The sequence below is a fragment of the Bos mutus genome, chromosome 8 (genome assembly GCF_027580195.1).
Source record: "Bos mutus isolate GX-2022 chromosome 8, NWIPB_WYAK_1.1, whole genome shotgun sequence".
NCBI lineage: Eukaryota > Metazoa > Chordata > Mammalia > Artiodactyla > Bovidae > Bos > Bos mutus.
The window spans coordinates 58,977,862-58,992,778 of NC_091624.1; the positions used below are offsets into that span (position 1 = coordinate 58,977,862).

The following is a 14,917-nucleotide window of genomic DNA, read 5'->3' on the forward strand; positions in this document are numbered from 1 at the left end:
TCATTTATCTAACAGGGAGTTAATATCCCAGAAAGTATTAAGGACAAAACAAAACAAATTTGCTGCAACTTGACAACAAAAAACACAAACAATGTAATTAAAAGGTGTGAGGTGGTGTGGTAAAGAATCCATCTGCTGATGCAGGAAATGCAGGTTTGATCCCTTGGTCGGGAAGATCCCCTGGAGAAGAAAATAGTAACCCACTCCAGTATTTTTGCCTGGAAAATTCCATGGACAGGGGAGTCTGGTGGGCTATAATCCATGGGGTTGCAAAGAGATGGACACAATTTATGTGACAGACTACACACAAAGGACTTGAATTGAAGGTAATGCTCAAAGTCCTTTAAGCTAGGCTTCAACTGTATGTGGACTGAGAACTTTCAGAGGTACAAGCTAGATTTAGAAAAGGCAGAGAAACCAGAGATCAAATTGCCAACAACTGCTGGATCACAGAAAAATCAAGAGAATCCCAGAAAAACATCTGCTTCATTGACAATGTCAAAGCCTTTGAATGCGTGTATCACAATAAACTGTGGAAAATTCTGAAAGAGATGGGAATACCAGATCACCTTACCTGCCTCCAAAGAAACCTGTATGCAAGGCAAGAAGCAATAGTTACAATAGTTACATTGTTCTAGACATAGAAAAATGGACTGTCTCAAAATTGGGAAAGGAGTATGTCAAGGCTGTATACTGTCACCCTGCTTAATTAACTTATATGCAGAGTATATCATGTGAAATGCCAGGCTAGATGAATCACAAGCTGGAATCAAGATTTCCAGGAGAAATATCAATAACTTCAGATAGGCAGATGACACCACCTTAATGGAAGAAAGCAAAGAGGAACTAAAGAGCTTCTTGATGAAAGGTAAAGAGGAGAGTGAAAAGGCTGGCTTAGCACTCAACATTCAAAAAACTAAGATTATGGCATCCGGTCCCATAGCTTCATGGCAAATAGATAGTGAAAAAATGGAAACAGTGGAGGATTTTACTTTCTTCATCTCCAAAATCACTGCGGACAGTGGATTGCAGCCATGGAATTAAATGATGCTTTCTCCTTGAAGAAAAGCAATGACAATCTAGACAGCATATTAAAAGGTAGAGACATCACTTTGCTGACAAAGGTCCACACAGTCAAAGCTATGGTTTTTCCATTAGCCATGTACAGATGTGAAAGTTGGACCATATAGAAGGCTGAGTGCCAAAGAACTGATGCTTTCAAACTGTGGTGTTGGAGAAGACTATTGAGAGTCCCTTGGACAAAAAGGAGATCAAATTAGTCAATCCTAAAGGAAATTAACCCTGAATATTTACTGGATGGATGCATGCTGAAGCTCCAATACTTTGGCCAACTGATACAAAGAGTTGACTCATTGGAAAAGACCCTAATGCTGGGAAATATCAAAGGCAAAAGAAGAAAGAGGTGACAAAGATGAGAAGTTTAGATGGCAACATCAACTGAATGGACATGAGTTTGAGCGAACTACCAGAGATAGTAAAGGACAGGGAAGCCTGGTATGCTACAGTCCATAGGGTCACAAAGAGCTGGGCATGATTTAGCAAATGAACAACAAAAAGACTTGAATAGACATTTTTCTAAAGAAACACGTAAACTGCCAGAAGAATGTGAAAATATGTTCAACATCAATTATCATTAGGAAAATGCAATTCAAAACTATAATTAAATACTACTCACGCCTGTTAGAATCATTATTATTTTTTTAAAAAAAGAAAATAACAAGTGTTGGCAAAGAGTTAGAAAAGTTGGAAACTTTGCACATTGCTGATGGGATTATAAAATACTGCAGTAGCTACAGAAAACAGTAGGGGAGCTTTTTTCAAAAAATTAAAAATAGAATAATCCAAGATTCTACTTCTAGATACCTAACCCCAGAAATTTAAAGCAAGGACGCCAACAGATATCTGTACACCAATGTCCACAGCAACATTATTATCATAATTAAATGTTCATCAATATATAAATGGATAAACAATATATGACATATATGTGCAATGAAATTAAGCTTCAAGAACAAATGAAATTCTCATGTATATGTATGGCTGAGTCCCTTTGCTATTCACCTGAAACTATCAAACACTATTAACTGGGTACACTCCAATACAAAAAAAAAAAAAGAAATTCTGATGTATGCGACAACATGGGTCAACATGGAGACATTATGCTATGAGAAATAAACCAAGCACAAAAGGAGAAATATTGTATGATTCCACTTACACAAAATACCTAGAGTAGTCAAATTCATAGAGAAATAACACAAAATGGTGACTGCCATGGACTTCCAAGAGGAGAAAGTGGAGCATTATTGTTTAATGGGTAGAGTTCTAGTTTGTGAATCTGATAAACTTCTAGAGACAGATGGTGGTGTGGTCAGGAAAAAGTGTGTATGGACTTATTAATACCACAGAATTATACACTTAAAATGGTAAATTGTATGTTATATATATTGTACTACAAAAAAAATCAATGAAACATGGTATTTCTTAGCTACATAAGAAAATTTATGAACACATGAAACAGATAATACATACTTGGGCATACTTATATCCATGAAAACCATGGCCTTAGAGAGCTCCACATTGAAGTGCATAGGTACCAAGATATGCTGTGCAGACACATTGAGTTTTCGTGCTTCTTTCCAATTATCACCTAATTGCAGAAAACAGTACATGTTTAAAGAAAGCAAACTAAAAAACACACTGAACCTAAAATTACCATTACTACTTTATACAATACATGATATGAGGAAATCTTCCTACATCTAGATAATCTCAATGCCATATTCTCAAGTATACATAATTAGTAGGTAAATTCTTTTCCCTCCTCAGTTTTCTTCTTCTGCTTCAGACTATATTTTAACAGGAAAGTGAAAGTGTTAGTTACTCAGTCGTGTCCGACTCTTTGTGACCCCATGGACTGCAGCCTGCCAGGCTCCTCTGTCCATGGAATTCTCCAGGCAAATACTGGTGTGGGTTGCCATTGCCTCCTGCAGGGGGATCTTCCTGACCAAGAGACTGAACCTGATTTCTTAACTGTCTGAGCCACCAGGGAAGGACCAGATAGCAGTAGTGCCCAAACCCCCTGCTTCTCACAACAAAAAATGTCTCCAGACATTGACAATGTCCTTGAATAGTAAAATTTCTCCTACTTGAGATACCACTCCTGGGAAAAATCTATCACTTTTAATTCAAAAATACAAAATGTCTAACATATCTTATACCAAAGTCTTCAGAGAAATTGTCCAAAATCCCAATTAATCACTTCAGCAAAATGAATCAACAAATAATGCCTTGTGTACTTACCAACTCTGCTGAAAAGCAGCTGTATGCTTGTAAGCTGAATATCAAAGGAATCATAAGCTCTATGCATTATCTCTTCACGATTGGCTCCACCTTGTTTTAAATCTGGTAATTCTGAACGAATTTTACTTGTCACCTTTAAGTTAATTTTAACAGTTTAGACTATGCAAATTACGTCAAATGAAAATATAAAGTTTTTATGTTTTAGACTATACTATAAAAACGTAACAGGAAAAGATAAACTCACAAGCTGACATACATTGTAAGACAATTAAAAACACCTTTATCCATGAAATATATAATGAGAAGGAAAAGTATAAAGTTTTTACATAATAAGTTGTATTTCCTAATCATTTATATTAAAAAGGGAAAACAAAGCCAGTTCTGGTAAATAATGCATGTAAATTTTTTTTAATCTGCTAAGAAGACTTTTGCCTGTTACCCCAGGTGTTTCTTGTCTTCCTACTTTTGCATTCCAGTCCCCTATAATGAAAAGGACATCTTTTTGGGGTGTTAGTTCTAAAAAGTCTTGTAGGTCTTCACAGAACCGTTTAACTTCAACTTCTTCAGCATTACTGGTTGGGGCATAGACTTGGATTACTGTGATATTGAATGGTTTGCCTTAGAGACGAAGAGAGATCATTCTGTCGTTTTTGAGATTGCATCCAAGTACTGCATTTCAGACTCTTTCGTTGACCACGATGGCTACTCCATTTCTTATAAGGGATTCCTGCCCACAGTAGTAGATATAATGGTCATCTGAGTTAAATTCACCCATTCCAGTCCATTTTAGTTTGCTGATTCCTAGAATGTCGACATTCACTCTTGCCATCTCCTGTTTGATCACTTCCAATTTGCCTTGATTCATGAACCTAACATTCCAGGTTCCTATGCAATATTGGTCTTTACAGCATCGGACCTTATTTCTATCACCAGTCACATTCACAGCTGGGTATTGTTTTTGCTTTGGCTCCATCTCCACTGATCTCCAGTAGCATACTGGGCACCTACTGACCTGGGGAGTTCCTCTTTCAATATCTTATCATTTTGCCTTTTCATATGGTTCATGGGGTTCTCAAGGCAAGAATACTGAAGTAGTTTGCCATTCCCTTCTCCAAGCGGACCACATACTGATTGTGGCTCAGATCCATGAACTCCTTACTGCCAAATTCAGACTTAAATTGAAAAAAGTATGGAAAACCACTAGACCATTCAGGTATCACCTTAATCAAATCCCTTATGATTATACAATGGAAGTGAGAAATAGATTTAAGGGTCTAGATCTGATAGATAGAGTGCCTGATGAACTATGGACAGAAGCTGGTGACATTGTACAGGAGACAGGGATCAAGACCATCCCCATGGAAAAGAAATGCAAAAAGACAAAATGGCTGTCTGGGGAAGCCTTACAAATAGTTGTGAAAAGAAGAGAAGCGATAAGCAAAGGAGAAAAGGAAAGACATAAGCATCTGAATGCAGAGTTCCAAAGAATAGCAAGGAGAGATAAGAAAGCCTTCCTCAGTGATCAGTGCAAAGAAACAGAGGAAAACAACAGAATGGGAAAGACTAGAGATCTCCTCAAGAAAATTAGAGATACTAAGGGAACATTTCATGCAAAGATGGGTTCAATGAAGGACAGAAATGGTATGGACCTAACAGAAGCAGAAAATACTAAGAAGAGGTGGCAAGGATACACAGAAGAACTGTACAAAAAAGAGCTTCACAACCAAGATAATCATGATGCTGTGATCACTCACCTAGAGCCAGACATCCTGGAATGTGAAGTCAAGTGGGCCTTAGAAAGCATCACTACGAACAAAGCTAGTGGAGGTGATGGAATTCCAGTTGAAATATTTCAAATCCTGAAAGATGATGCTGTGAAAGTGCTGCACTCAATATGCCAGCAAATTTGGAAAATTCAGCAGTGACCACAGGACTGGAAAAGGTCAGTTTTCATTCCAATCCCAAAGAAAGGCAATGCCAAAGAATGCTCAAACTACCACACAATTGCACTCATCTCACACACTAGTAAAGTAATGCTCAAAATTCTCCAAGCCAGGCTTCAGCAATACATGAACCATGAACTTCCTGATGTTCAAGCTGGTTTTAGAAAAGGCAGAGGAACCAGAGATCAAATTACCAACATCCACCAGATCATCGAAAAAGCAAGAGAGATCCAGAAAAACATCTACTTCTGCTTTATTGACTATGCCAAAGCCTTTGACTGTGTGGATCACAACAAACTGTGGAAAATTCAAGAGATGGGAATACCAGACCACCTGACCTGCCTCTTGAGAAACCTGTAAGCAGGTCAAGAAGCAACAGCTAGAACTGAACATGGAACAACAGACTGGTTCCAAATAGGAAACGGAGTACGTCAAGGCTGTATATTGTCACTCTGCTTTTTTAATTTATATGTAGAGTACATCATGAGAAACACTAGGCTGGAAGAAGCACAAGCTGGAATCAAGATTGCCGGGAGAAATATCAATAACCTCAGATATGCAGATGACAACACCCTTATGGCAGAAAGTGAAGAGGAACTCAAAAGCCTCTTGATGAAAGTGAAAGAGGAGAGTCCAAAAGTTGGCTTAAAGCTCAACATTCAGAAAACTAAGATCATGGCATCTGGTCCCATCACTTCATGGGAAATAAATGGAGAAACAGTGGAAACAGTGTCAGACTTTATTTTTGGGGGCTCCAAAATCACTGCAGATAGTGACGGCAGCCATGAAATTAAAAGACGCTTACTCCTTGGAAGGAAAGTTATGACCAACCTAGATAGCATATTCAAAAGCAGAGACATTACTTTGCCAACAAAGGTCCGTCTAGTCAAGGCTATGGTTTTTCCAGTGGTCATGTATGGATGTGAGAGTTGGACTGTGAAGAAGGCTGAGCGCTGAAGAATTGATGCTTTTGAACTGTGGTGTTGGAGAAGACTCTTGAGAGTCCCTTGGACTGCAAGGAGATCCAGTCAGTCCATTCTAAAGGAGATCAGTCCTGGGTGTTCTTTGGAAGGACTGATGCTAAAGCTGAAACTCCAATACTTTGGCCACCTCACGCGAAGAGTTGATTCATTGGAAAAGACTCTGATGCTGGGAGGGATTGCGGGCAGGAGAAGAAGGGGACGAGAGAGGATGAGATGGCTGCATGGCATCACCGACTCAATGGATATGAGTTTGAGTGAACTCTGGGAGTTGGTGATGGACAGGGAGGCCTGGCGTGCTGCAATTCATGGGGTTGCAGTAATTCGGACACGATCGAACGACTGAACTGAACTGAAGAAGACTTTTTATTAAAAACAATATTAAGATACAAATACATCTTATAAAATATATCCATGGCATGATAAGACATTTAGATAACTTTATAATGATAAGTGAGATTCCAGGATTAAATATTAGTATACCTGATACCTGCATCAAAAAAGCAAGAGAGTTCCAGAAAAACATCTATTTCTGCTTTATTGACTATGCCAAAGCCTTTGACTGTGCGGATCACAACAAACTGTGAAAATTCTGAAAGAGATTCGAATACCAGATCATCAAACTTGTCCCCTGAGAAATCTGTATGCAGGTTAGGAAGCAACAGTTAGAACTGAACATGGAACCTCAGACTGGTTCCAAATAGGGAAAGAAGTACGTCAAGGCTGTATATTGTCACCCTGCTTATTTAACTTATATGCAGAGTATATCACTGAGAAACACTGCTGGATGAACCACAAGCTGGAATCAAGATTGCTGGGAGAAATATCAATAACCTCAGATATGCAGATGATACCATCCTTATGGCAGAAAGTGAAGAGGAACTAAAAAGTCTCTTGACGAAAGTGAAAGAGGAGAGGGAAAAAGTTGGCTTAAAGCTCCACATTCAGAAAACTAAGATTATGGCATCTGGCCCCATCACTTCATGGCAAATAGGTGGGGAAACAGTGGCTGACTTCATTTTTTAGGGCTCTAAAATCACTGCAGATGATGACTGCAGCCATGAAATTAAAAGATTCTTCCTCCTTGGGAAAAAAGTTATGGCCAACCTAGTTCAGTTCAGTTCAATCGCTCAGTCGTGTACGACTCTTTGCGACCCCATGAACCACAGCACACCAGGCCTCCCTGTTCATCACTAACTCCCAGAGTCCACCCAAACTCATGTCCATTAAGTCGGTGATGCCATCCAACCATCTCATCCTCTTCTCCTCCTGCCCTCAATCTTTCCCAGCATCAGGGTCTTTTATAATGAGTCAGCTCTTCGCATCAGGTGGCCAAAGAATTGGAGTTTCAGCTTAAACATCAGTCCTTCCAATGAACACCCAGGACTGATCTCCTTTAGGATGGACTGGTTGGATCTCCTTGCAGTCCAAGAGACTCTCAAGAGTCTTCTCCAACACCACAGTTCAAAAGCATCAATTCTTCGGCACTCAGCTTTCTTTACAGTCCAGCTCTCACATCCATACATGAGAGAGAGTCCCTTGGACAGAAAGGAGATCAATCCTAAGGGAAATAAGTCCTAATATTCATTGGACTAATGCTGAACTAATGCTGAAGCTGAAACTCCAATACTTTGGCCACCTGGTGCGAAGAACTGACTCACTGGAAAACACCCTGATGCTGGGAAAGACTGAGGGTGGGAGGAGAAGGGGACGACAGAGGATGAGATGGTTGGATGGCATCATCAACTCAATGGACATGAGTTTGAGTAAACTCTGGGAGTTGGTGATGGACAGGAAGGCCTGGCATGCTGCAGTCCATGGAGTCACAAAGAGCTGGACACGGCTGAGTGACTGAACTGAACTGATACCTGAATTTTAATTCCATCTCTGCCATTTATGCAACCCCAATGGGCTTCCCTAATAGTTCAATTGGCAAAGAATTTACCTGCAATGCAGGGGACCCCGGTTCAATTCCTGGGTCAGGAAGATCCGCTGGAGAAGGGATAGGCTACCCACTCCACTATTCTTTGGTTTCCCTTGTGCCTCAGCTAGTAAAGAATCCACCTGCAATGCAGGAGACCTGGGGTTCGATCCCTGGGTTGGGAAGATCCCCTGGAGAAGGGAAAGGCTACCCACTCCAGCATTTTGGCCTGGAGAATTCCACGGACTGTAAAGTCCATGGGGTCACAAAGAGTCGGACACAACTGAGCGACCTTCACTTTTCAAGCAAGTTATAGTTATATAACTCTTCCACGCTATATTCTTTATGCTACTTTTTCACTCAAGTATCCTGGAAATCATTTTACAGTAGTATATAAAGATTTTGTTCACCCATTCATTCACACACACACACACACACACACACATATGCATATATATGTTTTGTATTATAAAATTCTCCCCTTTATTTTACAATTCATCTGAAGTACACAGTCAAAATTGACTATGTGTTTGAAAGTAACAAATTTTAGGCAAAATGTTATGCAAATTGCCTAAGGTCATAAAACTAAAGATATACTATTACTTTTGACCACTATACCTTTTCACTGGCTATTTCCACTATGCCACACTGCCCATGAACCAAATCCATAAACAAGTTCAAATATGAATTATTAGCTGTATAAAATTTTATTATGAATGTAAATCCAGCACTGTCTACATAATTACTAACTGAGGAGTAAAAAAATACATAAAGGAGAATACCAAGGAAAGACACAAATTTATTAGGTAGCCAGAAAGAGCATTCCATATCTATCCCTCTTGGGTCTTAAACTGTTAGCTAGTCCTCTACATTTAATGATACGGAGTACTCCTTTCCAACTGAGCTTCCTATGATGATAAAAATGCTCTCCACCTGTTTTAATACAGTAGCCATAAGCCATTTGTGACTATTAAATGCTGGAATGTAGCTAAAGTATAACTAAGAACCGAATTTAAAAAAAACTTTAATCAATTTAAATAAATAAAAGTGGGTACCATATTGAACGGCATAGAACCAGAAACACAGAAAAAAGTATTCTCTACTCAAAACTGATGGAAAAACATACATAACTGAACAGGAAGGGAAATGAAAGAAGACCATCTCTCAATTTTAGGATTATTTAATAGAAATACTAAAATGTCAATATTTATAGTATATACACAAATAATTTCAGAAGGGTGAAAATACATTTGATGACTTCTAGAACTTCCTCCTACTCTATACATTTTAATTGATCAAGCAATAAATTTAAATTGAAAAGGAAATAAACTCCTCAAGCACTACTCTCAAACTTTACAAATATAATTCTTAGGTTTGCCTCTGACCTTCAGCGTTCAATCGGTCATTTTCATGTAAGAAATGTAGAAAACTACCTAACTAAATGAAACCACTTTATTCGTTACAAAGGGAGGCTTTCTCAAATCTTAGTTTCTGCTACTAAGCTAAAAATTAATTTATCAAATCAAACATCTATAAACCAAAAGACATCTTAAACAAAGTAATATCATAAATGACATATAAAATACTTAATAGTAGTATATACCTTTAGATGTCCAAGATCCAAAAGAAGGAGATTTGACGTAGGGCTAAAGATACCATCTTGTGGGATAATGATATATGAAGCATTCAAGTTAATTTTGAGATCAAGAACTTTCTGTGTTTCAATAATATATACCAGACCTGCAGAAAATTTAAATCTTTACAATGAATAATGTTCACAAATTAATCAAGAAACAGAGAATCACTAAACACATGAATTAATAACACAATTTTAAAATAATGTGAAGTTAGTATTAATTTTTAAATAACCTTCAGCAAGATATTTTCAATATAAAGTCAATGTGTATGCTCCTAATTAAATATTAGCCAAGTATAAAACTGTAACAATCAAAAAGAATTTTTGATCCATGAACTCAATTGGGTAAAACTTGGAAGATACACATCTAAAAAAATTAAGTTCCATGAAATAGTTATTCATATCTGTGATATTAGAATCTCTATAATTCTCCCCAATTTTTGAAATTAACACAGCTACATCTGCTATACCAAACAATGAACTCAACCTTTATATTACTTGAGACAATGAAAAATTTTCAATTACTAAATTGTCTTCAATAAAACCATATGTAAACCAAAATAAGCCACCAGAGCTTTCTGTAAAAACAGATGAATCTATCCCAATGAATTTTAACTAAAATAATGTTTTCAACTTATATTAAAACATTTAACTAGAGTTTAAATCCTGGTAACATCAATAAGTAGATAGCCAAACTTTTTCTTCCACATAAAGCAATAAAAATTGTGGGACATAGAGCAAAACAAACAGCAATGCAAATGAAACATTAAGAGGAGGCAAGAGAGTAAGCATCTATCAAGTAGAAAATCAAACTGAAAGAGTTAGCCAAAAGATTTCAAAGGGAACCAAAAAAATTTTATCCTGAGACCATGTTCTGCACTTGGTAAACTTTGGAACTCCTTTCCATAGTCTCATAGAGCATAGGGAACAGATGACAAAAAAAATAAGAGTCCAGCAGGAGTTCTCATAAATCTGGGATCTAAAACATACATACTAAAATTAAGAGCCATACAGAAGTTAAATCTCCCTCTCCCTAAAACCTATCCATAAGAGAATGCAAAGAAGGTCTCTGAGAAAAACTTGGTGCTGCAGAAGACTCCTGAGAGTCCCATGGACAGCAAGGAGATCAAACCAGTCAATCCTAAAGGAAATCAACCCTGAATATTCACTGGAAGGACTGCTGCTAAAGTTGAACCTCCAATACTTTGGCCACCTGATAGAAAGAGCCAGCTGATTGGAAAAGACCACGATGGTGGAAAACACTGAGGGCAGAAGGAAAAGGGGGTGAAGAGAGAATGTTTAAGTTTCAAATGGTACAAAGGTGGGAGCTGAGGAAACAATGCTGTAATTTATCCAAAGACAGGCAAAAAACAGTCAAGAAACAGAAAAGACTGAATATCACAGCTTGAAAAACACCTCATATATGTTGTTGAAATGACACATCTAGAACTAAAGATAGACGGGAAAAGAATATAGAAGAAGAAAAAAAACATGTAGCAGCCAAATTACAACCAAAGGAAACCTAAAATATATATATTAAAATCAGAACAAAAAGAACATTGAAAAAGTAAAGCATTACTAAAAATACTGAAAATTTCATACAGATAAAAGATTTGGTTCACAGGAAAAAATTATCTCTATATGTACCTAATTAGCAACAAAATCTATAAAGCAGAAAATTACAGATCCACATGAAATTTACAAATCAACTGACAGTGAGGTGTTTTTCATGTACTTCTCTAAATAACTGTTAGAATATGGTAAAAGGGGGAAAAAATCTACTAAGGGTACAGAAAACATGAAGTACATACTTTTCAAACATATATGGAACATTTTTAAAATTACCATATATTGAGCCAGAAAGCAAGTCTCAACAAATTACAAACCATTAAAAACCACAGAGATCATCTCTATAGTCATCTATATTTAAAAAAAATGAACCTCTAGTTTAAAATTGTTCCCAAAGACATCTCCTAGCCCAAAGACTGAAAAAAGAAATGAGACCCAATCTTATACAAACTCTCCAAGATAATAAAAAAGGGTGGAACTTCTAGGTTCTGAGACCAATAGACTAAAATCTGGAAGTCATTACAAGAAAGGAAAATACAGGCCAGTTTCTGTCATAAACAGAATTTCAAAAATCCTAACAAAATTTTGCAATTAACATGAATGTGGTTCAAAGGTCAGACCTTGCTAAGTGTAAGACATAATTATCATTATATTTGAATTTAAATATATAAAAGCACCACACTAAGTTTCAATTAAAACTGTATCTAGTCTACAAATATAAACTCAAAGAATACTAAAATCAGTATAACATGACTCAAACTGTATTAAATGATAAACCAACAATAATACTGGCATTTACCTGTTGCTGTCTTATCACGAAATTCTTCAAGTTTTGTCAAAGTTACTGAAGTCAGCTGTGCTAGATTTACCTCTTTTGGAGGTCTGAAGAATTCTACTATACTATTCACTGTTCTCTGTTAAAATAAGTATAAATAACATGAGGACAAACTCAAGGCAAATAGAAATATATTAAAACTTAGGAATTGCAAAAAATGCTTACTGCATCATATAACATTTCTAAAGGTTCAGCTTCTATGATACACCTCTGAGCAACAGTTTCATCTAAAGGATTTATCTCAAACATAATTTTCAAGAGTGATGCAGCATCATCTAATGAAGACAGGAGGCGGGGTTTTGTTGAGTTATCTGGTAAGCCAGTAACATGAAATGAATCTATTTTGGTTTCAAATCTGCATGAAAAAAAGACAGGAAAAAAATTAGCAATCAATATAATCTTAAAGTATTTTTCAAATTAAAAATAGTAAAATAAAAAAATTTCACTCTGCATTTATTGCTACTCTGTTTCATGCACAACAAAGAAAATACACAGGTATTTGATCTAAACTGACAGATTAATTCACAAAGAATTCTATTCACATTTTAATTTCTAGATTAAGAAGTTTTGAAGGGTTTGGGGTTTCTGGTTCCCTATGAAAGGAGTTTTAAGTTGCCACTCCATACTAACAAGTAAAAAGCTGAAGAACTGAAAAACCAAAAAGTCTTCTTGGATATGCAAGAGGGGAGGACACAGGGTAAACTGCTGCCCCTAAGACTGGACAGACAGACAGACAGTCACGACTTACCAGAGCAGAGACCTGCAAAAGGAAGACACCATGGACACCAGAACCAAGGCTGGAAAATCTAAATTGTAACTGATGAACTGCTGGAGATGTTAGTGTAGATAACTGAGAGTTAAAAACTCTAGAGGGAGCCAGCCATTGGGAGGCCCCAAATAATTTGATATATACCTACAGGAATTTGACCAAGTTCTAACAGTAAAATCTGAAGAAATATCTCCTCCTCAGGAGAGGAGTGGTCAAACAGGAGATGACTGAACATTGACATTTTAGGAACCAGTCAACTAAAATAGACCAAAATGAGAGAATTTAATTCAGATAACCATTATATCAACTACTGTGGGCAAGAATCCCTTAGAAGGAATGCAGTAGCCCTCAAAGGCAACAAGAGTCTGAAATGCAGTACTTGGGAATGATCTTGGTTTGTTTGCAAAGCAAACCATTCAATATCACAGTAATCCAAGTCTATGCCCCAACCACTAACACTGAAGAAAGTGAATTTGAATGGTTCTATCAAGATCTACAAGACCTTCTAGAACTAATACGCCAAAAAGATGTCCCTTTCATCACAGACGAATGGAATGCAAAAGGAGGAAGTCAAGAGATACCTGCAGTAACAAGCAAGTTTGACCATGGAGTACAAAATGAAGCAGGGCAAAGGCTAATAGACTTTTGCAAAGAGAACATGCTGGTCAAAGAAAACATTCTTTACCAACAAAGCAAGAGACGACTCTATACATGGACACTACCAGATGGTCAATTTCAAAATCAGGTTGATTATATTGCTTGCAGCTGAAGATGCAGAAGCTCTTTCGAGTCAGCTAAAACAAGACCAGGAGCTGACTATGGCTCAGATCATGAGTGCCTTATTGAAAATTCACACTTAAATTGAAGAAAGTAAGGAAAACCACTAGCTCATTCAGGTATGACTTAAATCAAATGCCTTATGATCATACAGTGAAAGTGAGAAATAGATTAAAGGGATTAGATCTGATAGAGTAAAAACCTATGAATGGAGGTTCATAACACTCTGCAGGAGGCAGTGATTAAAACCATCCCCAAGAAAAAGAAATGTAAAAATGCAAAATGGCTGTCTGAGGAGGCCTTACAAATACCTGAGAAAACAGTAGAGGCAAATGGCAAAGGAGAAAAGATATACCCATTTGAATGCAGAGTTCCAGAGAAGAGCAAGGAGAGATAAGAAAGCCTTCCTGAGGGATCAATGCAAAGAAATAGAGGAAAACAACAGAATGGGAAGACTAGAGATCTCTTCAAGAAAATTAGAGATACCAAGGGAACTTTTCACGCAAAGATGGGCACAATAAAGGACAGAAATGCTATGAAACTAACAGAAGCAGAAGGTATTAAGAAGGGGTGGCAAAAATACATAGAAGAATTATACAAAAAAGAACTTAATGATCCAAATAACCATGACAGTGTGATCCCTCACCTAGAGGCAGACATCCTGGAGTGTAAAGTCAAGTGAGCATTAGGAAGAATCACCACAAACAAAGTTAGTGGAGGTGATAGAATTCCAGCTGACCTATTTCAGATCCTATAAGATGATGCTGTTAAAGGGCTGCACTCAATATGCCAGCAAATTTGGAAAACTCAGCAGCAGACACAGGATTGCAAAAGGTCAGTTTTCATTCCAATCCCAAAGAAAGCACTGCCAAACAATGTTCAAACTACCACACAATTGCCCTTATTTCACATGCTAGCAAAGTAATGCATAAAAATTCTCCAAGCTAGGCTTCAACAATACATGAACCGAGATGTTCAAGCTGGATTTAGAAAAGGCATAGGAACCAGAGATCAAATTGTCAACATCTGTTGGTTCATAGAAAAAGCAAGATAATTCTCAGAAAAACATCTATTTCTGCTTCATTGACTACACAAAAGCCTTTGTGTGGATCACAATGAAATATGGAAAATTCTTAAAGAGATGGGAATACCATACCACCTTACCT

General features: G+C 37.2%; 1 protein-coding gene across 3 annotated transcripts in view; it reads right to left on the minus strand.

Moving 5' to 3' along the window:
• Positions 1-14,917, minus strand: part of VPS13A (vacuolar protein sorting 13 homolog A) — a 283,496-nt gene that overhangs the window by 180,167 nt on the left and 88,412 nt on the right. For all 3 annotated transcript variants that reach the window (XM_005892982.2, XM_005892984.3, XM_005892985.2), the window contains exons 18-22: positions 12,371-12,560; positions 12,170-12,284; positions 9,769-9,905; positions 3,322-3,454; positions 2,551-2,668 (exon numbers count right to left, since the gene is read on the minus strand). In XM_005892982.2, coding sequence (XP_005893044.1) covers positions 2,551-2,668; positions 3,322-3,454; positions 9,769-9,905; positions 12,170-12,284; positions 12,371-12,560 — 693 coding nt within the window. The remainder of the gene's footprint in view (positions 1-2,550; positions 2,669-3,321; positions 3,455-9,768; positions 9,906-12,169; positions 12,285-12,370; positions 12,561-14,917) is intronic.